Consider the following 26,380-nt stretch of genomic DNA (forward strand, 5'->3'; position numbering starts at 1 on the left):
AAAAAAGCCAGAAGTGGCGCTGTGGCTCCAGTGGTAGAGCGCTAGCCTTGAGCTGAAGAGTTGAGGGACAGTGCCCAGGCCCAGAGTTCAGGCCCCACGACTAGACCCCCCCCAAAAAATAAAAAATTAAAAAAAGAGAACATACTGTGCATGGCGCTTCATGGAAACGATCTGGAAAATGAACTCTGCGACGGGTGGGCAGGGACAGGAAGGGAGAACTGGGGAAAAGCAGAGGCGAAGTGACACTGTCCGAAATGAAATGTGCTCACTCCCTCCACTCAGGGAGCAGTAACGCCTTTGTACAACACCTCAACAATAACAGTAAAATCATATGAAAAGTATTTCCATTCATGCTCTCTACAGTTGGAACCCCTTTCTACATGCACAGCCTCCTCCTCCTCCACCCCAGCGATGCCCTTGTTATAATTCGTCACCTGACATTGGCACATCCCTATCACCCCCACCTTCCCACCCCCACCAAGCAGCCAATCAGAAAATTGAGGCTTATGGGTACTTGCTGATGGCTGGATACGACGGTGCATTAAAACTGGCCTGACAATGAAGTGGTGAGGGGTAGTGGAGGAAGGCTGCAAAAGGAAGAGGAGGGACGAAGGGTGAGGAAATAAGGGTGGAACCAGAAATCCTTACCATGGCAACCTTACCAGAAACAGAAGGCAGACCCAGCCATCAGAAAGCCGTCTGCAAAGACCCCAGTTGTCTCTACTTAACCCAAGGCCGTGCTCTGTAATGCAGAAGACAACTAAGAGGGTAGAGCGGGGCTGGGGGGCTGTCTGCCCCACGTCTAGCCACGGGCTCTCTTTCTGTCAGATTTCTCTTCCACGACCCTTCTTTTATGTTTTGGTCTTGCCTGAATTCTTCACTTGCCAGACACAAAGACCGAGATTATGTAGCTGCCCTAAACTTTCTAGCAACCATTTGATGAATTGGTAGGAAAATTAGGGATGATGTTTTCTCCGCCTCGGACTCATTGAAATGATGTGATGATATACCCTTCAGTGTGGTGTCCTAGAGTAACTTCACTACCCTAAAAGCCTCTGGGATCTCTTTTTGATTGGCTCCATGTTGGTTGTTTTCAGAATTGGAGTCATACAGTTCGTAGGTTTCGTTTACTTAGTAATATGCATTCTGGTGCTCATGGCTCGAGGGAGGTTTGGGCTGTCCCTGAGCCGCTTTGTGCTCAAGGGTAGTGCTCTGTCACTTGAGCCACAGTGCCACTTGTGGCCTTTTCAGAGTAGTTTATTGGAGATGAGACTCTCAGGGACTTTTCTGCCCAGGCTGGCTTTGAACTGCCATCCTCAGATCTCAGCTAGGATTACAGGCATGAGCCACCAGCGCCTGGCTTCATGGTTTGATTCTTTCAGTGAATAATATTCCACTGTCTGGTGTTAAAAATAAATTAGTTGGGAGGCCAACTAATGGAGACAACTCAAGTGCCTTGGGTTCTCATGTAAACAAACAGAAGCTCAATCAAAACAGCAAAAGGAAATGTAATTTACCTAATCAGAAGCCCCCAACGAACCTTCCACTCAAAACTTCCCACTTGAGTGAATTGAACATATTTTCTGTGTGTCACTTTGGCAAACACCTTATAAAACATTCCTCTTTTCATTTCTGCAACGGAGCAATGAACCACTGGTAGTCTGGTGTGATCCGATGCATGTGCCACGCAAAACACAAATGAACGTGTTAGAATTTTAATGTGCAGTTACTATGTGTGAATAAAAAAGACAACAAAAACAGAAAATACTTTAATGAGCCCCACTTTATCTTTTAACACCAGATGCCACATTCAGTTTACCCATTCATCAACGGCTGTAGTTTGGCTCCTGAATGTCCCCAGGTGGTCACCTCCTAGGGAGGGGATGTCGGAGGATTTTAAGAAGTGGGATCTAAGTGTCGCAAGATATAAAGTTAATATGCAAAGCTGCGTAGCTGTTTTGTGCACCAACAATGGACAGGTTGGGACAATAATTCCATTCTCAATAGTCTAAAAATACTTGAGAACAAACTTAGCTAGCAGGTGGTGAAAGATCTCTACCGCAAAAACGATAAAACCCTGAAAAAAGATTGAAGACGGCAACAGAAGGTGAAAACGCATCCAGCTGGGAATGTGGCTTCGTGGTAGACGGCTTGCCTAGCATGCACAAAGCCCTGGGTTCAATTCCTCAGTACCACAGAGACAGAAAAAGCTGGAAGTGGCACTGTGGCTCAAGTGGTAGAGTGCTAGACTGGAGCAAAAACGCAGCTCAGGGACAGTGCCCAGGCCCTGAGTTCAAGCCCCAGGACTGGCAAAAAAAAAAAAAAAAGAAAGAAAAGAAAAGACCTCCTAGGCTCATGAATCAGTAGAATCAATATTTGGAAATGGTTATACTACAAAAAGCAATTTATGGATTCAGTGTAATTCCCATCAAAATCCCAGTGTCATTCTTCATAGAGATAAAAAAATCAATTCCAAAATTTATATGGAAACATTAAAACAAACCTAATAGAAAAGCAATCTGAGCAGAAGAGTAAGGCTGGAGGTATCATAATACATAACTTCAAGTTCTACTACAGAGCAGTAAAAACAACAACAACAAAAATCTCTCTCTTCTCCCGTCCCCAAACATAGCATGTGTAAAACTGACTCAAGTAGATCATCAATAGGAAAGAATAGAAGACCCAGAAAAAAACTCACACCGTTACAGCTACTTGGTTTTTGACAAAGGAGTCAAAAACATATACTGTAGAGAAGACAAATGGTGCGGGGAAAACTGATTATCTCCATGTAGAAGGCAATAGACCCCTCTCATCTACCACAAAACCATTTCAAAATGGATCAAAGGCTTTACTGTAATGAAATCTTAACATGACTATGGGAAGACTTTGGACTATGTAGTCACAGGCAATTATTTTCTGAGAAGGACTGGAAATCGAGTAGCAATTGATAAATGAGACTGCCAACGCTTCTGCATAGCAAAAAAACAATGACAAGATCCAAGAGACAACTTACAGAAGGGAGAGAAAGGCTTCTCTAGCTAGTCAGTGGATAAAGGATTAATTTCTAGATTATACAAAGAACTCAAAAAGTTAAACAGCAAAAGGAAAATAAATGAGAAAACGAATTGAACAGATAGTTCTTAGTGCAAATGGCTAGTGAATGCATGAAGAAAAAAGTTCAGTATCATTAGACATAAAGAAAATGCCAATTAAGAGTACACTGAGCTTCTGCATCATCCCAAGTAGAATAACAATCTTCAAGAAAACAAGCAACACCAAAAGAATTGGGCTTGAAAGGAGGAGCAACACTGATATACTGCTGGTGGGATTGTAGGCTAGTGCAAACACGTGGAAATCAGTCTGGAGGTTCCTCAAGAGAATGACAATATTTACCTTCTGACTTACAAATACTGCTGCCATAAATGGGGATACACAGGCATCTCTCTTGTATATTTATTTATAGTCTTGCATACAGTACATTCATTTGTAGTTAATTTAGGGCCTAATTGAATATACAAGAGAGATAACTGCATATCCATACTTATTCGAGCACTATGCACAATAGCCAAGCTGTGGAATCCATTTATATGCCCAATAAGAAATGAATAGAAAGAAAAGGTGGTCTATATTCGGCTATAAAGAAGAATGAAATTATGCTGTTTGCAGGAAAATAGATGGCACAGAAGATCATCATGTTGTGCTTACGCAATAGGAAGTTCTCACTGATGAGTAGCACCTAGACCTCAACTGATGGTGACAAAATAATCAATACTAATCACGTAGCATAAGTAAAAGAGGGACTCAAAGAAACATAGGTCCCATGGTTTCCCTTATTTGCAATATCTAGTATATGTATGAGTCAAGCGGAAAAGGTCAGATAATGTGATGTCAGGAAAATGAACCCTTAGATATGTATTTTAATGTTTTTTCTTTCATGCATGTGTTTCTAACGCATTTATAAGATTATCTCTTTGTTGCTTTGTATGTCCCTCCCCCACAGTATAACCCCTGCTTTCACTATATTTGATGTCAGTATAACTTGTGGAGGAGATGGGGAAAAACCAGTTGTTTAAGGATACAGGTGGATCTGATGCAACAATGAGAAGTACAAGTTGTCATGTCCAAAACGAGCTTTACAACATCGGTGGGGGGGGGGGGGGTGGGGGGGAGGGGGGAAGGAGAAGGATTGGGATGGGGGGGAGGGGGGAGGCTGGGAAGGGATGGGAAGGGTAAACAAAGGGGCTGCAATGCTTGGTAAGAAATGTACGCATTATCCTGCCCATGCAATTGTAACCCCTCTGTACAGTATGTTCACAAATAAAATAAAATAAAATTAAAAAAAAAAGTAAAAGAGGGAATGTCTGAGGAGTTGGTAGGGAGACTGAGAAATGAGAGGTTAAAGGGGGTGAGGACTCATATGTATGTGTGTGTATATATATTTATAGATTATATTATAAGAGAGAGGAGGAGAAAGAGAGGGAGATAGGAGCACTTAACTCTCATTACAGTGCGTTGCTCCTGGTGGTGTATTTTCTTCATCTCTTCCTGGGCCTAATCTTTCAATGAGGCTTCTTCTCGGGTGTGTTCCTGTGTTCAGGGAAGCCAGGAGCAGCTGCCTGCAGCCTAGGTACCATCCACCATTTCCCACATCTGGGGAGGTGGGGCCCCACACAAGGGGAGGTCTGGGGGAGTTTCCATGTTCCCCCAGCAGGGCTTGGTGTGGGAAGGTGTGAAGTGGTGGGTTCTGGCCAAGGGGTCTGGAAGTCTGAGGGAGTTTTCTTTCCTCTTCAAAGGAGGGATAAGCAGGGAGAAATGAGGCTTTTCTGCCCGTGCTTCTGGCTGTTCAGGGAGGGACAGCCTGGCGGGGGTAGGGGGGTGGGTAGAGGACCAGCTGGGATCTGCGCAGAAGACATTTTGGCCATGGCATTCATCAATAAGGATTTCCCCAATCTGTTGCATATTCCTAGAAGTTTCCTAATAGACTTTCCACTTGCTTTTTCATTCACTTGCTGGTAAAGCTGCTAAAGGCGGGTGTTGATGGGAAGCCCAAAGGAACAATAAAGCCAGGGGCTGGAAAACCCTGGGACTTAGAAAGTAATCAGTGTTGCTTTTTTTTTTAACTTTGAACTCACAGCTTCTATAATTTAGAAGAGGTTCAGATCATAACATTGTTTATTGATTGAGTGAGTGAGTGCCATATTGGGGCTTGAACTCAGAGCCTGGGTGCTATCCTTTGGCTTTTTTTTTTCCTGGTTGGTCATGGGGCTTGAACTCTGGGCGCTGTCCCTCAGCTCTTCAGCTCAAGGCGAGCGCTCTACCACTTGAGCCACAGCGCCACTTCCGGATTATTTCTGCTTCTGTGGTGCTGAGGAATCAAACCCAGGGCCTCATGCATACAAGGCAAGCACTCTACCACTGAGCCACCTTCCCAGCCCCCCTTGTTTTTTTTTTTTTTTTAACTTAAGGTGGGAGATCTACTTGAGCTACAGCTCTTTTTCCAGCTATTTGCTGGTGATGTGGAGACAAGAGTCTCAGAGACATTTTCTTCCTAGGCTGATCTTACTCCTTAGGCCTCAACCAGAAAGTCAGGCTGACATCGCTTGATCATTCATAGGATGGAGTCACAGAGCATGCCCTCACAGGTGCCAGTCTCGCCTCGCTACGTGTAGCTGCGTGACATCGAGGTTTGTGTGAGAGTCCTGTGATATCTGCACCAGCATGAAATCGCGTTTCCCTCAACCCAACTCCGTGGCTATGGAGCACAAGGTGCAGGGCAGGTAAAATACACATGCCTACAGTAGTCACCAGGAGAGGTCGGAGTCTGAAGTGGGGTTAAGTGTTGGCTGCTGGGGCCAAGGGTGACGATGCCGGTGGACACAAAGCACCCTCGCCAGCGTTCACTTACTCAGGACACCGGGAGTAGCACCGGCCTTCGTGCAGGAAGAGCGGCAAGTCCGGCTGCGTGCGGCACGTGGCGCAGCGGTCGGCGGTGGAGCAGGAACCACAGCCCTCAGCACAGTGCTCACAGCGGCCACTCCTGTCCGAGGCCCACGTGCCGTGGGGACAGGAGGCCACGCAGGCCTGAGCCAACAGATAGACACCTAGACACGCAAGGCAGAGAGGAAAAGCCACCGTGAGCGCAGATCTCAGCCCCATGAGTATGGAAACGCTTTTATAAACAATGAAGACCTTGATCGTCAGTGAGTCTTTCTACTCTTCCCTCCTCTCCCACCTACTCTCCCACCTCCTCTCCCACCTCTAAATTCATCAAAGGAAAAAGTCAAGCCTTTCCATCCCTGGTCACAGTCTCCTCCTACGTCTTCTTGTGTTAGGGGTGTGTTTCAAAAGAACAAGAAATATCAAGTACCCATGGACCTTAATACATGGGCCTGTTAACACCTGGCGTGGTCTTGCTTTTGGATTAAGAAACTATCTCTATTTGTCCCTTGATGGTCAGTTTCCATCCACATTGGCCCAGCATTTTTTCTTGGCGAGTCTCCTTGGGGACAGGACCATGCAATGGGACTAGATCCAAGTCCTCCAAAGCCCGGAACTGGAACAGGTTGACATATGAGGTGACAGGAAATGGCCTGCCCTCCCTTCCCCCGTCACTCCCCATACTGACCTTTTGCACACGAAGTGCAACGAGTTCCAGATGCGTCGCAGGTTTGACAAGAAGAAGGACAACGTTGATTTTGTGTGGAAGCGTCTGAGTGGGAGAGAGACAGGCCAGATTGGGCTTTGAGCAGGCTGGTAATGCAACAGCATTGGAAAAGACCTGGCTTCTCTCTCGCCCTGGAACATGAGCTAATTGTTGACACCTGCCCACCTCCATTCTGCAGAACTGTATTGCTTTATTTTCTTCTCCTACTTGTTCATTAGCAATTGATGATCAAGACTTCTCTTTGCAACCTGGCAGTGACGGAAGACATGGTCCTCATGGGGGAAACTGGAACTAACACATATCCCTTTGTTTCCTATGTTCAAAACGTGTGAGGTGAGGGTTGTTGCTATTGTACGTGCTCACGACGGGCCTGCAAGCCACACGTACGAGTTTCCTGACCTGGGTCTCAGATGACCTCTCATTCTGTGTGGCAACCGAGAATACGTTCTGTCTCCCCATTTCTTTTTGCTTTTTTTGCTCTTTTTGGTTGCTGCTATCAGTCCATGCCTAGATCTTTGTGTTTGAGTAATCGCCACGGAATGCAAACTTCATCGATCTCATCTTAGATTTGTCCCAAATGATTGCTCAACATCCACATAATCAACCCACCCACAGACTCTCTGGTTGGCCCAGGGTTCAGCCGGCCCTTCCAGATCAACGCCGCATGAACGTTGTCAATAGCAGGAGTGCCCCTGTCTCCCCTGTCCTGAACTGCATGGGCAGGCTTTTCTCAGGAAGTCTCCTCAGCCCTCCGTGGCACAATTTCAAGAGCCATATACAACCACGTGACTCACACCATCAGCAGCATGTACCAAGATCTCGACTGAAGTTCAGAAAGTAGCTGCATCATAGGGGGACATTAGCAAAAGAGGTTCTAGCTCAGAGCCATTGTAGGCCCCTTACTCTTACTCTGCCTCTCATTTCCCTTCTCTCTCCCTGGGAGTCATCACACCTGCGTCAGCTCCCAGCTGTGTGGTTTGCTGGTTCGCTGGGAGGTAACCATGGCTACAATAATTAAATTCTCCCAGTCCTACTTTCTCTAAAAGGAGAGAAGCTGGTCCCTTCTTCTGGGATTGTTGTGAAGGTTACTGAGCAAGTGCGCACGAAGTGATTAGCACAGTAGCTTGGTCACCCGACTCCATCGCTTCCTTCTGGATCTCTGGATTTTCCCCGTTCCACCCCCTTGTGGAGGCTTCTTGCATTTCCCTCTCCTTCCCTCCTGCCTTTATGCCTGACTGGCTCTGGAAGCCTTCAATTAGTTTAAAAAAGGGTTAAAAAGGTGCAGAGCTTTGCTGTAAAGGAGAGTCAAATATAGATATAGTTAGGGATAGATAGAGCTGAAAAATGTAGATGTTCAAGAATATGCACACACACACACACACACACACACACACACACACACACACACGATACCTACAAGGAGACACAAGTCTCCCTTTATGTATAAATGGTTGTCCGGATGCCATGCTGAGTGGCATGCTTCTTCCTCGTTTGGAAGGAAAAGTTGGCCCAGGTTTCCCCGGATATGATTAAAGCTGATGATTGGCAGATGTATTCCCCCAGGAATACCCCCAGGGATTGTGGCAGAAAGGAGTGGAGAAACTGCTCAGAGCTGTTGGGCTTGGTGACTATCTTTGTCACCAAATGGACCCATGGGATTCTTGACATGACTGATCCTGTCCTTGGGCCTCTTCACCCAGTGATACCATTTAACCCACAAGAGAAGAAAAACATGTCAGAAGTCAATATGCATACTGAGTAGTAGCCAGACACTAGACAGGAAGCGATCAGCCCACAGGCTTGGGATGATTTTCTTTTGATGTTCTCATTTTTGTGCTAAAATGTCTCACTTAAAAAGATGTGTTTTAATTTTTCATACTTTTGTAAAATTTAATGTGCATCGACATGAACATGTGTATTTATAGCTTGCAGATAGTTTACATTGTAATTTGGGTATTTTACTGTTTATACTGGGTGGAATTTGGCAATGTCCCTAGCTGTCCAGCAGAGGGAGCTCTGTACAAGCAGTTCACAGCTATGAAGCTACAACTTCAAACCCAAGATTAGGGACTTTATACCAAGTTAACTTGACCTTGATTGTGATTTACAGTATTAGCCTATTCAATATATTTTATAATTGGCAGAACTTTAAAAGAACAGCAAAAAATGGAAGGGAAGAAAAGTCTCTTTAGGAAAGTACAATGTCTGTCCTTCAGAAGTGAGTATGGCTAACCTACAAAAAGCTAGAGGCTTTGTTTGTTTGTTTGTTTGCACCCACCCATCCTCGGGCTTGAAGTCAAGGCCTAGGTATTGTCCCTGAGCTTTATTGCTCAAGTCTAGTGCCACAGCTTCTTTTCTGGTGTTTTGTTAGTTAATGGGAGATAAGATTCTTAAGACTTTCCTGAACAGGCTGGCTTTAAACCAGGATCCTCAGATCTCAGACTCCTGGGTAGCTAGGATTCCAGGCATGAACCACAGTTTAAAGGTTTTACACACACACACACACACACACACACACACACACACACTTCAAGGTTCAAAATGGAAGAACATCATCTTTTTGAACTTATAATCCTCCCGTCTTTGCCTCTGTCTTCTTATGCTACCTGGCTTACCTTTCTTTTCTGAATTTGATATATTTGGCAGAACATTCGATGAGAGTACCTAATTTTTGATAGCATTATTCTATTTCACGGAGTGGATCTTACGTTGTCTCTCTAGTCTATTATTTATAAATAGTGAGCTTTTTCTATCGTTGCCATTTGAGATAATGTTGCAGTGACGGGGAAGGGAGAAGGGTCTGGAGGAAGCTGGCTGCTGGCGGTGTATGCTTGTAATCCTAACTACTCAGGAGGTAGACATCAGGAGGATCAGGGCGGATGCCAGCCTAGAATAGCTGGGTACACTTGCATGTACCTGTTACCCTAGCAATTTGTGGGAGGCTGAGTCGGGGTGGGGGGGAGGGAGGATCATAGTTATAGGCCAGCCCAGCTTCCCCTCCCATCCCCCTCTCCCCCCAAAACAGTGCTAGTCAGCGTGGTGCATGCCTGTCAGATAAATCTGGCAGACTGGGGCCAAAAAATGAGACCATGACCAAGCAAGGAGAAGGGAAGGGAAAGGAAATCACTTGAGTCCCGGCTCAAGCTGTAGAGCACCTACTTAACCCGGCACCTGGAGTTCAAACCCCAATATCGCCCCTTTCTTTCCCCCTCCCTCCTCCCCAAAACCTACAAGAATAGATTTGTTTTTGGGGGTGAACTGGGGATTGATATGCAGTGCCCGGCCATGGAGCTACAGCCTCAGGCCGAGTGGCTTCTGTTGACAGCTTTTCCAGGCCTCTGAAATGCCCTTACAACCCATGTCCCATGTCTCCCTGGAACATCTCCCCGTGTTGCGTGGATGACCCCCTCCCCCTCTACTTTGACATCCAAGTCCCCCTTCCCCGCTGCTCCCGGCTGCCTGGGCGGGTGCTCTGCTGGTGGAGACGGTGGGTGTGGGGGGTGTGGGGCTGAAGGTTCTTCCCTGACTCCTTGTTACCTCTTTTCATTTGAACCTTCCACCTTCGGGGCTCTGGCAGCAAGTTCTTCACCAAAGATGGGTTTGCACTGGGCACAGCTTCTTTTTTTTATTTAAGAAAGAAAAAGAGAGCAGTTTTTTAAAAATGCAAAATGAAGAAGGAAGAGGAAGCTCACCTAGAACCCCACACCTCTCACTGATCTTAGCTGCGGCTCCTTTGACAGCCAGATGCCCCACTCCATGGAGGGTGGCAAGTATCGGTGCGTGCACAGGTACGTGCGTGTGCAAGCATTCATCCACAGATGCTGCACATGCAATACTAGTCTTGTGCGTCATCTTTAACAGTATGAATCTTGCAAGTGTTTTCTTTGGTCAGGAAAATCTGTTCTTTTTTGGGGGGGAGGGGGCAATATTAGGGCTTAAACTCAGGGCCGGCAGCTTCTCACTTTTATGCTCAGAGCTGGTGCTCAGCCTCTTGACTTGTGCCTCCAGGGTAGCATTTTGTTGGTTAGTTAGAGATAGAGTCTCATGGACTTTTAGGCCCAGGCTGGCTGTGAACCAAAAGCCAAGTCTTAGCCTCCTGAGGATTACAGGCAGGTGCCACCAGGGTCTAGCGTACACTAATGTTTGTTTGTTTGCCTATTTATTTGTATGAATCTCAAGTCATTTATTTCTAGTTACATCTTCAGATTGGCCTCTTGCTTTTGCTGCTGGTGTTGCTGTGAAGAAAACCACTGGGAACATGTTTGTGGGGGTTCGTGCTTATCAAAGCCTGGGGTCTGCCTGGCTATTTGGTATCCTGACAGACCATGATTTTCTGCCTTCTGTCTGAGATTATTTCCTCCAGATCTTTAATATTTCTTAAACCCTAAAATTGCTTTAAAAAAATCAACTAGGAAATGTGACTTTAAGATGAGCTAGTGCCTCAAGTGTTAAGACTAGTTTTATGGAATAGGCTTTTAATATTCTAGATTTGTATGCTTTTTTCACAGGTAATTTTTTTTTCTTTTGCCAGTCCTGAGGTTTGAACTCAGGGCCTGGGCACTGTCCCTGAGCTTCTTTTGCTCAAGACTAGCACTCTACCACTCAAATCACAGTGCCACTTCTGGCTTTTTCTGTGTACTGAGGAAGGAATCGAACCCAGGGCTTTATGCATGCTAGGCAAGCACTCTACCACTAGGCCCTATTCCCAGCCCCACATGCAATTGTAAAATGACTAGGCGAAGTAAGTTTCTCACACTCATTTTATAGATGAGGAAACTGAGGCTCAGTGAGGAAGAGTCATTTGCTCAGAGTTATGCTGTCCATAAAGATCAGAGATGGGATTTGAACTCAGGTCTACCTAACTCTAGAGTTACTTTTTACTTGATGGTGCAAGTGCCAGGCAAGTGCTCCACCACAAAGCTTTTCTTCCAGCTCCTAGAGCTGCTGAATGCTTGAATCCTCCTCCCCTAGACAGCTTCTGTTTTCAGCAGTGAATTTGGATTCTGAAGTAGTTTTAGAGAGGCTAACACAATGGTATGCTGGCTAACTAGTGCTCTAGAAAACAATACATTTGTAGAGTTGACAATTGCTGCGGTGTCAATATTGCCACCAGAGCTCATTTCTAGCAATGTCTGTGGCTGCAAAATTCCCAGATGTTCAACCATCAATGCAAGTCAGTACCACTTGCTCCTTCGGATCCCAGGGCCGAAATGGTAGGTATAATTACCTACCATGACTTGGGTATGCTGCACTTATGTTCTGTGCTCTGATTGGTCAGCTCAATACACATCACATCCCCCTTTCTACAAGCAACTAACATACATAGATGGAGGAAGTCCTTCTAAAGATCAGCTCTCTACGGAATCTTTAGATGAACTTTAGAAGCACTCAACGTTCTGTTACTTTAGAAAAGACTCCCTCTCCTCCCGCCTGGCTTTCAGTATGTGTGAAGGAGTCTGAGAGTCCAGTCTTTCCTTGAGCGTAGAAATTAAGATCAAAAAGATGGGCTAGTGATTAATTGTTAGTATGTGGTCAAAGATAAAAAGTTAATTCCCAGGCCTGTGCATGTAGATTACAGTCCCCTGGCAACATCCAATTAGAGCTAGCTCCAGCATGGGGTTAATCGATGAGGGAAATAGGTAAGTGGGGGACTTTTCAGGACCAACTCGAGGATTTCAGCACTACTCGGGAAGGAGTGGGGAAAACCTCTTAAGAAAATGCAAATGCCTTCACAGTAGCAAAGGAGACGATTTCCATTTCCAGCAAGGGGCGTATGGAAACCAACGAAGTGATCATCTTCTTCCCAAGCCATGACCTGCGGCATGCTATGTCTGGGCATGCGCAGACACGCTGGCTGTGTGTGATGTGTGATGTTCGGGTCACTGCAAAAAGCGATTTGTGGCTCTGTGTGTGTGTGTGTGTGTGTGTGTGTGTGTGTATTCCAGTTCTAGCGCTTGGATTCAGGGAGGGCCTGGGTGCTGTCTCTGAGCTTTGTGCTCAAGGCTAGCGCTCCACCACGGTTCCATATCCAGTTTGTAGGTGGTTTATTGGAGATAAGAGTCTCATGGACTCACAGACTTTCCTGCCCAGGCTGGCTTCAAAGTGCACATCCTCAGATCTCAGCCTCCTGAGTAGCTAAGATTACAGGCAGGACCACCAGTGCCAGGATTGTTTCCCACCTGCCTTCCAGGGTGGGCTGTGTGATCTTTGCATGTGAAACAATCCTATCATTTCTATTGTGGAGGGATAGATGGTACATGTATAAATTTCCCAGATTTTAACAGTGTTTAACAATCAGAGGTAAGACGTTTGTGCCACTTTACCCTTCTGGCCTGAATCTCAATCCATGTTTAAAAAAACCCAACAAAAACAGGAAGAGCAAAAAAAATACCTTAAAAAGCCTTTCTGGTTTCACCTATGGAGCTGCGTCCTCCCATAAGCACTTGCAATGTGTCTGGGTGTTCCCTAACGTGTCCAGGAATGACTACAAATCTGCTTCCCATCATGTGAAAGGTGTGGCTCATTAGCACTTGCTCTCAAAAAGCCTCTGTGGCCTGGTGACACTGCTGGTCTGGCCTGAGAGGGGAGGAAGGCCAGAGAAACACAGAGGCCCCAACTCTCAGCCTCCCCAAGCCGCATAAAACGCGCTTTCTCTTTGCTATCCGCTTGAGTGCTTGGCGGTGGAGCTGTCGCCTTGCCTTGCGTCATGAAGAATAGATACGTCTTCCCCTTCTCTTCGCTGAGACGCTCCGTGTCTTATTTCATGGGTCATCGCCATGGAAAAGTACAGCTCTGTCATTGACTTTACTGCCTTCACGCTGTTCCTGAGTTCCCCATCTGTGCAGAACCCCCTTCCCAGGGAACAAATCCTTCCTTTCCCCCAAACCAATACATTGTCCTGAGGGACAAAGGAGAGGCGATGGGGGAACACTCAAAGTGGGGTTGTTTGCTTGAAGAATGCGTAGTCCAGTTGAAGAGACGTGTAATCATTTGGGGGAAATCACGTCTACCCTGACTCTTGGCTCCCAGGGCCGCTCCCTCATCTGGATGCCAGATAAAATACAGATGTTCTTAGCAAGAAACACAACACCAGACTGTTTCCCTCTTGGCTTGCGCTGCCTCTTAAATGCCTGAATGCCAGACAAACTCTCGCTTGCAGCATTTGGGGTTAGCTATAATTCACGGGAGATATCCAGACTGGGATGGAATCATGTTCTCCTCAGCTCTGTGTCTGAAGTGAGGCCCTGTCTGTTCCATGGTCCTTTGGCTGCTGAGTTTGGGATGGTCAGAGAGCAGCGTTTCCTTTAATACGTGTGCCAGACTGCTGGGAAGCCACAGCGGCTGGGGATACCCTTTCTCTGAAACCAGCCGAGCCCTCTCTTTTCCCTTGAGTCTGTCTGTCTGTCTCTGTCTGTCTGTCTGTGTCTCTGTTGTACGCTCTCTCTCTCTCTCTGGAGCACTAGGAAAGCTTGCTCCATGGGGCCTCCTTTGGCAGCCATGGCTTCTGCACTGAGAAGATCCCGAGCACATACATCACCATTTGCAAACCTGAATAGAAGTCCCTTCATGGAATACGACTTCGATTTTTTTTCCCCAGCAAGGTTTTTGTTTTTATTAACCCACCTTGGGCATGGACATCTGGTGGAGAGCTTGGAAGTAACTTGCCCATGTCAGAGGTACAGGGCAGGGAATTCTAGAGACAGGCTGGAAGGGAGACCTGAATATCTATTATCTGAGGACCCCGGCTCCCACAATTGCTCTTCCTGCTGCCCCTCCTGCAGCTGAGAAGAGAAGCTTCTTTGTTTCTCCCTTCCACTCCCCCAGCCCCACTTTACTACGGATTGGACTTACTTAGGGACTTACTTATGCTAAGCAAGTACTAAGCAAGTACAATGCTGCTGAGCTACCTATATTCCTAGCCCAAAAGGATAGCTTTCTTTTCTCTTCTCTTTCGTTTTCTCTCTCTCTCTCTCTCTTTCTTTCTCTTCTTCCTCCCTCCCTCCCTCCCTCTCTCCCTCTTTCCCTCCCTCCCTCCCTCCCTCTCTCCCTCCCTCCCTTCCTTCCTTCCTTCCTTCTTCCCTTCCTTTTTGACTTCTTTCTGTGTCAGTCCTGGGACTTGAACTCCGTGCCTGGGCACTATCCCTGAGCTTCTTTTGCTCAAAGCTAGTGCTCTACTGCTTTGAGTCACAGCTCCATTTCTGGCTTTTTTTTGGTAGTTGAGTGGAGATAAGCGTCTTACAGACTTTCCTGCCAGGGCTAGCTTTGAACTATGATCTTCAGGTCTCAGCCTCTTGAGTAGCTAGGCTTACAGGCACATTGGGCTGAGGGCAGCTTTTGAAATGCGCGTTTGAATGGTGGCAAGTTCAGGCTCATTAGTAAAATCATGAGTTCGAGCAGAAGTACCAATTAACTAGTCTAACTGGAAAACCTCCCCTTGTGTGTGGAGAGTCCTTTTCTCTGGAATATCGGCATGTGCTGGAAGTTATTTTTAAAAGTTTGGGGAAATGGCCATTGGGCCATTTCCATCCATTCCTGGGCTACTCAGGCATGAAGAAACTCAAGGGCTAAACCCACCAGTAACCAGCTCGGCTTGGCTTGTAGGTGCCCGGGGACCCTTCCTACCCTTTCTCCCTGCAGTTTAACTTAGGGAGCAGGCCACACCTTGATTCTCAGGTTAGACCTGTGGGGTCTACGGGAAGCAGGTGCTGAAGAGGGAGGAGGCTGAGGCCAGCAGGACTGCGCTTACCTTTCCACAGCTCGCCTTCCGCCTGGGCCTGGGCTGGCGGCAGGCACATCCCCAGACGCAGCTGCAGCCCGGCTCCACAGCCGGTGCATTCGTGGGAGCCCCGGCCGGTGCAGGCCGAGCAGGCGTGGTGACAGGGCTCACAGACGCCCACCTCCTGGTCAGTGTAGAAGCCAGGCCCGCATTGCTGCACGCAGCCGCCACCTGGGTCAGAGCACACACAGGGAGGGAGAGCTGAAGGCAGGCCTCGGGCAGCCACGCCGGGCGCAGGAGGAGGCCTGGAGACAGTCTCAGGACACGGGTGACTGCGCTTGTTGAATGGAAAGAAATCAAGATTTTTTCTCTTTTCTTTTCGGCCCATTTCAGTGAAGGAATGTATTTTCATAAAGTGAGCACTTCACTGAAGCCCTCTTTCAGGGGAGAATTTAAATTGGCCATCATCTTAAAGGATAAGCAGCTTTGAATAAAGACTTAAGAACTGTCGCCGCCTTGAATCTGGCAAATAAAACGAATCTATCAAGCTGCTCTTGGGAGCCTCGTGGCTGTCAGCTTAGTTAACTCAGTGGATGGACATCTGGAGGTTGGATGTTCAAAGCCAGCCTAGGAAAAAAAGTCCATGAGACTCCACCTCAAAAAAAGAAATAGCAATCAGCAAAATCTAGTGCGCCAGCTGTGAGTAAGAAAGAGAATCAATTAAGAGCCCCATACTGGGGTTGGGCACCAGTGATTCATGGCAGTAATCCTGACTACTCAGGAGGCTGAGATGTGGGGGTTGTAGTTGGAAGCCAGCCCAGGCTGAAAAGTCCATGAGACTCTTATCTCCAATTAACTGCCAGAAAACCGGAAGTGGAAATGTGGCTTAAGCGGTAGAGTGCCAGCCTTGAGCAAAGAAAGCTAACGGACAGCACCCAGGCCCTGAGTTCAAGGCCAGGTACTGGCAACGGCTGTGCACATGAATGATCTCTCTCTATTAGTCACCTGACCTTGCCGGGTGACTTAAATTCCAAAGCATTTATCTTCAGGTCCCCTCCTAATGGTTCCTCTGTTCCCCAACTTCCTCTTGCTTCCTTTGGCTTGGAGATATTTGAGATTCATCAGGGGGGCATGCGCTAGGCGTCAGTGCTAACTACAGAAGGAAGTAGCTCTGGCTAGTGTATATTGTCAAGCCAAATTAAAATTCCTCCTTTGATCTGAAACTCCTGAGAGTCCTGCACACAGACGGTGGAGACCAACCACAGGAGCCGGGGAGAGGAGCCCCGCCCCGCCTTGTCCTGGCGGGGGCCATTCTGTTCTCTGGCTCACCTGAGAGAAAGAAGCCTTCCGCACACCAGTAGCACTCGTTCTGGTCACAGCTACCGCAGTGAGGGCTGCAGGACCGGCATGTCCACCCTTCCGGGAAGGTCTTCTCTGGGCAGGTTTTATAACAATGCTGCTCAAACCTAGAAGGAGACGAATCCGTTTCTTCTATGAGATAATGGTCTTACCAGTCCTAACTTGACCTCATAGGGGTGTGTGTGTGTGTGTGTGTGTGTGTGTGTGTGTGTGTGTGTGTGCGCGCATGCGTGTGTGCACATGCATACACATGCCGATCCTGGGACTTGAACTTAGGACGTGGTGCTCTTATTTGGCTTTTTCGTTCAAAGCTAGTGCTCTCTCTCGATCTACTTGAGCTATTCTACTTCAGGTTTTCTGGTGGCTCAGTGGAGATAAGAGTCTCCCAGACTCTCCTGCCCTGGCTGGCTTTGAAGCACAATCCTCAGACCTCGGTCTCTTGAGTAGCTAGGATCCCAGGTGTGAGCCACCAGTGTGTGGCTTTATGAAACATTTAAAGAAAATCAGAAGTGGCTAATTGGATTCTAAGGGAGGAATCTTGAACTTGATGTGGCCTGCCCTATCACCCAAACCATTGATCACCTCCTTGTAGATTGCTGGGGTCCTTTAGTTAAAAAGGGGTTCTGGGGGACGTAGGTGGCTAATAGTAATTTATAGAGTCTTGATGATGTGTTCAGAATCAGCTCATTTAAATCTGTGCACAGGGGAGCTATTCCTTCTTTTCATTTTTTTTTGGGGGGGGGTAGGTCGTGGGGCTTGAACCCTGGGCCTGGGCTCTGTCCCTTAGCTCTTCAGCTCAAGGCAAATGCTGTACCACTTGAGCCACAGCACTACTTCCAGTTTTCTGGTGGTTTATTGGAGAGAAGAGTCTCACAGACTTTCCTGCCGGGGCTGGCTTTGAACCATGATCCTCAGATCTCAGCCTCCTGAGTAGCTAGGATGACAGGTGTGAGCCACCCATACGCAGCTTCTCTTGAAACTTTTGATAGGAGAACTCAAAATATAGCTAAGGGAGACCGTAGGATTTTCACCAAAATCGGTGTGAACAGATAGCTTATGCAGCTCACATCAATGCATTCTTGCACATATTATCTATTATTCTCATCATAAACCCAAATGGCGTAATTCACACCCCATGGCCTTGCAGGCTTATCTGGAGGGATGTGGGAATGCCTTTGATGAATTGCCTTTTGATGAATTTTGAAGCTTCAGGAAGGTATCAGGGGAGACAACAGCATTTCTCCTTTAAGCACTTCTAGTGCACGACATTTGATCGGCTGTATTCAAAAGTAGTAAATATCCTAGTGGTTATAAATGTGGTGCTCTACCATGTGAGCCATGCCTCCAGTGTTTTGGCTAGTTAGTTTGGAAATGAAGTCTTGAGGGTTTTTCTGCCTGGGCTGGCTTTGAGCTGCAATCCTCCATATTTTAGCCTCCTGAATAGCTAGGATTACAGGCGTGAGCCACAGGTGCGGGGCCTGATACATGTGTCTTTCTTGAAACAGCTATCTCATGGTGTACCCTGGAGGCACTGGGACATGTTATTTCGGTGCATTTCATTTGCAAAGGACTTCATAGAATGTGCTCGTTAGGGAGCTGTGAGCTTGGTTGGATTGTCACCACATTTCGCAGAGGATGCTGTTTGGTGGCAGAGGAAGCAGGCGCGGGTGAGAGGTATACTTGGGGTCAAGATGAAGAAAAGCAGGGCAGTGTTAGGCTAGAGGAATGAAGAGTTATAAAAGGAACAAAGAAGAGAAGTGCTCATTTGCTTCCGCCACAATTGTTTCTTAAACTTGTGTCTATGCTTTCCTTGTTCTTCAAGAAACGCTTTGTGTGCCCTGACCCATGGAAACTTTCTGTCATGTGTTTCTGCGTGGGGGGACCCGTAGTTATGTTGACTATGAAAATGCTGACAAATCACTCTCTGCTTATGAAATGTCAGCTGTTCGGTCATATAATATAATAACAGGTGCCTCTTCTGTACCCAACCTTCAATGTTCAAATGGAGCGATAATTTAACTCAGTGGGTCAGGAGGGCAGTGATTTAGGACCCAGATATTCTAGAAGAGTCGAATTAAAACCTTCAGACAAAATACAGGGTTAGTCTAAAAGTCTGAACTATGAAAGGCTCCCAAATTCAAAACTTTCTGAGTAATTATAGGATCCTCTTAGTGAAAAATTCCACAGTGACCATGAGCTTTTCTCCATGTACAGAATTGTTTCAGGTGTGTCAAAGCATTATCTCCAGGCTCTATGTAAACAATAAGTTCAGTGTTAGATTTGCTATATCATTACACATACACACACAAACATAGCAAAGCATTAAAAAAACCTGAAACACCTCTGGTCCCAAGCATTTCCACTAAAGTGTGCTCCATCAGTAATCATAAAGTGAACTCAACATTTTGTTTTTGCTATTTTGGGTTTTCCTCACCCTTTCATTGTCTTCACCTGCTTTTTTCCTTTTCTACCCATTCTCAGCTCCTAGAAGGTGATGAAGAAGAGGGCAGTCTGGTGCCAAGAGGAAGCAGGGATGGCCTGGATGTGCACCTGCTACTAGCCTCTGGGCCGTGGGTGGGGAACCAGCACCTCCCTGAGTTTTCCTTCTCTGCCATTTTTCTCCTGCTCCTGAGACGTTTGATGGAAGTGCACAGGACAGGTGGAGATCCCAGAACTCCTCACAGCACTCCGAGTCACTGGCTAGCCTATGCAGTAGAATCTCCTGGGCCTGTCTTTCTCTTCCATCTCTGTTATTCTTAGTTTTTTCCCCCCCTCCGGGATAGGCAAGGCAAGCTGGAAGGGAGAGTAGTTTGGGGAAAGAAGCGTCATTGAAACACTACATCTTGGAGTTTTGTAGATTTTTATTAGAAACCTTTGGGGTGAATGGTTATCTGTGTTTTATTGAACCTGATGGTCTGTCTCCCTTTACTCAGTGTGTGTGTGGGGGGGAGACTAAAAGCTAATATGGCGCCTGGCTTTCCTGCTGGAGTGTCTGACTCCAGTTAAGGGCACGAGGTCTCCCTAGTGACATTTGGAATCAGTTGACTTGGGGTTGGCTATATGATTAAGGTCTGTCCATAAATGACAAGATGTGAATTTTGGTAACTCATGGCAAGATTGCTAGACACCAGTGTCAGGTTGGATGACTTCCAGGATCAAGAGAAGGCCTCCTTTCGAGTCAAGAAACAGCTGGGCTCTCATTGCTGAATCCAAGAATTGCTTATATTAATGAGCCCATAGGACGGAGCTGCTTCAGCCTGCAGCCTCTGCTTTAATCACTGGATTTAGGATTAAGTCAGTAATGCTTAAACTGCAGAAAAGTTAGTGTCAGGAAAGGGGAAAAAAATAAAGCCAGACTTACATGTAATACCCCGCAGCACAGGAGGTACAGCCTCCAGGATCATCTGGAAAAAAAAATTAGGATAATGAAAAATTATAATCACCAGGAGTGTCTTATTTGGAGAGAGAGAGGAAAAAAGGACTTTGGAAAAATTGTGGCTGGAGACAGATAATTTTCTAAGACAGTTTTATGAAAAGTACTGCCCAGATTGCACCATTTTTAATTAGTAACAAGAAGTACACTGTGATTTAGCTTGATCAAAGGTAGTAAAATAAGAGGCCTCATAAAAATCTTGGCCCCAAGTTTCAAGGAAGGATAGGCCTTATGCTACTGGGTCTTCAAATTACAGCTCAACCACTGTCCGCATTACGAAGCTCCTGACCTCAAAGTTGCGGACAGCTTAGCTCTTGATGCTTACCTTGCATGTGAAAGAGACTGGGTTCACACCTCAACACTACAAACGGACAAGCAGACCAACCAACCAACCTCCTTACTGCCTTCTCCTGCCTGGAAGATATCAACTCTCAGATCTGCTTAGGAAAAAAGAGAATTCTGCCCCTTCCTCTCACTGTGAGCTTTCTAAGTACCTCGGTTAGGTCTTCTTGTGATCTGATCTACAGTCCAGTTCTGCTCTTCCCATTTGGATTGGACGTGAAAAACAGCTGTGTCACCTCAAACCAGTCTTCTTGGTAGGTAAAGATTTTTCTGTCACCCTTAACTTCATTTAAGCCAACTAAAACCATGTCCTTAGAACTTTGAGCACAAATGTCCTTTTAAATCTATTCTGGGTCCTACTCTGGTTTTTTCGAAGTCTGCCTTTTATTTATTTATTTTAAAATTGTTATTATACAGGTGATGTCCAGAGGGGTGACAGTTATGAAAGTCAGGTAAAGGGTACGTTTCTTTTTGGACAATGTCACCCTTCTCAAACTCTGCCTTTCGCAGGGCAGATAGCCTCGCCCCCACCTGATCTAGTACACGCTTGTCTTGGCTCTTTCCAGGGTGGATGTAAGATGATTCCACTCTATCTTGCCCAGAAAACAACACATGTATCACACCAACAGTTACAGTGGCATGATTTCTAGAAGAGGCACCCCAGAACCTCCTGGAACTGGTAACAGCCTAGTAGCAGAAAGGGTACGAAGTTGGGAACTGGGTAACCTGTTTCTAGCTTGAAAGTTTAGCCCAGGCTTTGTCTTGTGAACTTGCACACACATCATGGCACTTTCTGGGCTCCAGTTTTGCGGTTATAAAATGAGTCGGTGAGACAAGATAATTACTAGGACTCCTTGAAGTCAAAGATTCTAATGAGTCAAGTAGAAGTGGAGAATCTATGATCCAACCCAGGGCCTAATCCCGCTTTGCCCATTCATTCATACACTATGTATGGATGCTTCATGCTACCGTATCAGTGTGCAGTACTTGCAACAATGGATGAAATCTTTAGACCTGCTCCTTCATAGAAACAGTTTGCTGACCCCTGGTGATATATTGCTAGCTTATGACTTTGTCATGATCATCTGTTGTTGTTGTTATTTTGTTTTTGTTTTTTGCAATGAAATTAGGGTGTGATCTCAGGGCCTTGTGTCTCATTTGGCTTTTTTGCTCTACCACTTGAACCACAGCTCCACTTACAACTTTTTGCTGGTTAATTGGAGATGAGTCTCTCTGATTTGTCGGTACAGGTTGGCTTTGAACCAGTAGTGCAGAAGTCAGCCTCTTGAGTCACTAGGAGAAAGCCTAGTGTAAGAAAACCACCTGTGCCCAACCACATTTATCTTTGTCAGGTAGTACAGATGTTAATAGGCTTGTCTTCACAGATGTTTCCAGAATTTCTCTTAGTGAGTTACTTATACACTTAGGAGATGAATTGTTGAGCTTCTTGGGGTAGAAGTTTAGCTGGAAGCATTCTGTGAGAGGCAAGATCATCATAGGGATAGAAAGACCCTTGTGGAAGAGAATATGATTTGCTCATGAAAGGCAAACTATTGAAAAAAAAATGTTTGGGTCACCTTTAATCCTACCTAATAAGGAGCCTGAGATCTGAGGATCATGGTTTGAAGCCAGCTTAGGAAGGAAAGTCCATGAAACTCTTATGTCCAAATGACCACCAAAAAGCTAGAAGTGGAGACGTGGCTCAAGTGGTAGAGCACTCACCTCGAGCAAAAAAGCTCAGGGACCATATCCAGCCTGTGAGTTCAAGCCCCAGGACTGGAACAAAAACAAAACAAAAACAAAAACGAAAGCAAAACAAAATGTTTGCATCAAAACAAATGCTGGGTCAAAATTGGGTAGCAAAATAAGCCCCCAATCAAACTAATTACGAGGAGGCAGAAATTCCCAGCTAGAGAGGCATGTGAGAAAGGAAAGTTCCCTGACATTCTTAGAAATCCTGGGGAGAGCTTTGTGCTTCTAAATCCCTTTTAAGGGGACAGAGGCCCCAGTTTTCATTAGGGCTTGTTCATTTCTCGTGATGAGTAAATTTTTGCGTCTACATTCTTCTCAATTTTTCTAAATAACTTGCATTTTGGCAGCTAACTTTTCTCTCTCTGTCCCTGACCAATATCTTTGACTCAGATGGTTTTGCTAATTTGGCAAGGACCTGGGCAAGTCTGTTTCTCTTCTTTAATGTTCTGGTCATCTGTCCCCTCTACGATCTTAATGAGTTTGCTCTCGGGTCTTTGAAACAGGTCACTGATGAGAATATTAAACAGAATCAAACCTCACAAATGTGCATAGCAATATCACCCTGAGTTCAGGGACTCTTCCAGTCCAGTGGTACCCGTGAACTTGGTACCTTTATAACAATTTGCCCACATAAATAATGCATATGCCAGGAAATGTGCCTTCTAACAGATTATGAATGCCCATTAGCTTTTCTCATTATCACCAGTTGTTCTAAAGAACAAGAATTATAATTTTTAAAAAGAAGTTTCCACTCCATAAGACCCACTAGTCAGACATGAGCTAAATGGATTTAGCTTGACCACTGAGAGGCAGCTGCTACAGGATTAAAGAAAAAGGTAACAATCCCAAACCTAAAACTTGACTCTAAGTCAACAGGGCATTCAGATGGAAAGGTGGGGTAGCTTAAGGGAAAAGATGATTTTTCCTGGCTTCTCCTGTCCACGAGGGGAGTGGAGATAGTTAATTATCTTGGAATGTGGTATCTAAAGCAGGATGTTGGCATAACTTTGACGGTTTACAATTTTTTTAATTGTTGTTATAAAGGTGATATAGAGAGAGGTTACCACTTCACAAGTTATGACTACAATTTACCCTTCCCACACTCTCCCGGCTTTCCTCACCCATCCCTATTCACAAGTGCTATCGTTCATTTTCAACATAGTTTCTTCACCCTCTGTCCCTCCATTTCTCTGCCCCTCCTTACTCTCCTAGAGACAGATAAACAAACAAACAAGGCAAGAAGAAAAGAAAACAAAAATATCAACAAAGAAAATAACCTCTTGTTTCCATTTCCTAGCTTTCATTTCACTATCACTTCATCCGAGCAGAGACACACAGTCTATCACTGCGCCTTTGTGCTCTTCCCCCAAGAGCATCCTCATTCGGTCTCTCTTTGTGCGAGTGTCTAGAGTCCTAGTTTTGGTTATTTGATCTTGTCAAATGTTGGAGCTGAGAGAGTCAAGTTTGATCTGTCAGAATTCAATGAGAGCCTCACACGTTTAGGAAACCAAGCCTTCGAGTGACTGGCTTCTGGCTGCTCACATTCCTGCTAAGAGCACACGTAACGGGCAGGGGCCTGCTCAAGATGGGGGCCAGCCTTCGTTTCTTGAGAGAAATTCGTTCTTGTTGTATTGTGGGAAAGGCCTGGGCTGGGCAGAACTCCAGTGTCTAGTGTCTATGGAAAGCTTTGCCTGATCCTCTGAGTTACCTTTGCACGGTGTCCTTGGGGAATCATCACAAGGCCTCTGCCCCCAAAGAAGCCCTGACCCTTCTCTCCACAGCCCACAGTGGTCAATGACATCCACCGTGTTCTCGCAGATACCCGCAGCCTTCCCCGTTCAATATGGAAGCAAGCCAGCGCCAAGGGCGCTCAACATTCAAACACATCCAGAAGAGAGGGATTTATTTTTATGCTTCAAATAAACTTCAGGTTCTGTCACTAAGGATACACACAACCCCAAATGCCTTTAATCTGCCTTTTGATGATTTGATTGCTCTTCTTGCATGTTTATGTTTCATTTAGAGAAAGTGAAGAAAGTCAGAGCCTTCAGGCAGACGTGAAAAAATCATAGGATATCTATCTGCGCTTACATCAGTCATGGATTAGATATGATATTGAGGCAGAACGGACCGGCAAACAGTGGGTGAAAGGTGATTTTAGGGTGTTCTTACCCTCTCTTTGGCTATTTCCTCCAAGCTTGTAGGACCTCTGCTACCATGCCATGCTACCGAGACCTTCCTGTTATTCTCTCCTGACGCCTGTGTGTCCTGTGTCCCTTCTGAAAGGACTGACTACTGCCCGTGATGGTAGACTGACATATTATAGTTGGACTCTTGAGAGAATCCAAGCCTTCACTCCCCACAGTCTCTTAAGTTCCAGAGTCCTTAAGTTCCTTCTACCTTGGTTCTCTAAGGCCGCGTCGGTAAGTATTTCATAAAATATCATCTATTTTATTGTAGTAACACCACCTGCATGCTTGCTTTCCCCAACCTTTTGGTCTCAACCTTTTGGCCCAGTCATCTTCCTTGGTGCAATCATCTTGGAGCTCTTGTTAAATTCCCTAGATACATCTTAGCCAGTGTCTACCACACTCAGGCAAAGGGTTAGACCAGTCCAGTACCCCCTTCATCCTTCCTAGAGTTCAACCCCAATCCTACTCCAAACTCCATCAATATGGAAGTCAGTCATACTGTCCATCCTTTTTGCTGCTCACCCCATTGGATTAGAAAATTAGTATGTACCTATAATGCGTATGTGTGCATAAATGGTTGGATATTATTAATATTTATTATGTACTAATTAATAGGTATTATGTGCTAGTGCATTAGTATTTGCACCTGTTTTTATTATTATTATTTTTTGGGTCCAGTCGTGGAGCCTGAACTCTGGGCCTGGGCGCTGTCCCTCAGCTCTTCAACTCAAGGCTAGTGCTCTACTCCTTGAGCCACAGTGCCACTTCCGGCTTTTTTTTCTGCTTATGTGGTGCTGAGGAATCAAACCCAGGGCCTCATGCATGCAAGGCAAACACTCTACCACTGAGCTACCTTCCCAGCCCCTGCACCTGTTTTTAAAAAGTATGCTTATTAGGAAATTTAAGAGGATAATACAAAAACAAAACCTTGTGAACATGTGAACATGTTTGTTTGCTTTTTTCTGTAGTCAAATGGATTACTCTGGAGATCTCTTTGGAGACCATTGACTCAGCCAACAAAATGCCACAGCTGAGCTATGGACTTCATATTTGACCATGAAAAACCCTTTATATATATATATATATATGTATATATATATATATGTATGTGTGTATTATAATATTAACATTACATCCAGAAGATTGGTTTTCTGTTGGAGTTACTCATCTGTATTTTTGCAAGAACTTTCCTGTATTTGGCTTCCGGTTCTTGCTTATTTCCTACACGGTAGGCTATTTGGTTCTAATTAAGTTGCTCACCTAGCATTTTCAGGTTAGGAGAAAAGTGCACAATGAATCGAAGTGTTGATTATTTAATTAGATTCCGCTTTCCCCACCTCTCTACATCCTTTATAATTTTAATACATGAGTTTGTTCCTCAGAACAAATTTATGTAAAACAAGCTGATAGCCATTAACTTTTTGTTTCCCAAGAGTACTGAGTGCATGGAAGCGTATCCATGGAAGGCCACGCGAAATGGATGATAAAAATGCATAGCTATGTGCACGTGTATGATCTGTACGTGTATCTGTGTGTGTGTGTGTGCCTTTGCCAAAAAAGAAAAGCCCAAGTTTATGTGTACATTATGTAAGTATACATTTCTGTGTTTTCTCAATAAATATGTGTTACAGAATTCATTAGAATGAAATGAGTTTTTTAAGCAAAGCAAAAAGCTGGATCTAATAGCACATTCTGGTAATTCTGGCTACTTAGGATGCTACGGCAGAAGGTTTGCTTGAACCTAGGAATTTGAGACAGCTTTTCCAGAGCATGGCTCAAACAGTGCCAGAATTAAAACAACAACAACAACAAACTCCATGGGAAAAATTGACTTTTGATGGATATCAGTGTCTCACGCCTGTAATCCTAGCTACTCAGGAGGCTGAGATCTGAGGACCACAGTTTGAAACCAAGCCAGCCAG

At 45.5% G+C, this 26,380-nt stretch overlaps 1 protein-coding gene across 1 annotated transcript in view; it reads right to left on the reverse strand.

Moving 5' to 3' along the window:
- The window catches only part of Pcsk5 (proprotein convertase subtilisin/kexin type 5), a 351,177-nt gene that overhangs the window by 20,710 nt on the left and 304,087 nt on the right, over window positions 1-26,380 (reverse strand). Inside the window, exons 25-31 of the mRNA XM_013018392.1 lie at window positions 20,101-20,143; window positions 16,710-16,846; window positions 15,411-15,611; window positions 10,202-10,282; window positions 6,626-6,709; window positions 5,906-6,101; window positions 5,664-5,752 (exon numbers count right to left, since the gene is read on the reverse strand). Of these exons, the coding sequence (XP_012873846.1) occupies window positions 5,664-5,752; window positions 5,906-6,101; window positions 6,626-6,709; window positions 10,202-10,282; window positions 15,411-15,611; window positions 16,710-16,846; window positions 20,101-20,143 (831 nt within the window). The remainder of the gene's footprint in view (window positions 1-5,663; window positions 5,753-5,905; window positions 6,102-6,625; window positions 6,710-10,201; window positions 10,283-15,410; window positions 15,612-16,709; window positions 16,847-20,100; window positions 20,144-26,380) is intronic.

Source organism: Dipodomys ordii, unplaced genomic scaffold (assembly GCF_000151885.1).
Source record: "Dipodomys ordii isolate 6190 unplaced genomic scaffold, Dord_2.0 Scaffold40, whole genome shotgun sequence".
NCBI classification, from domain to species: domain Eukaryota; kingdom Metazoa; phylum Chordata; class Mammalia; order Rodentia; family Heteromyidae; genus Dipodomys; species Dipodomys ordii.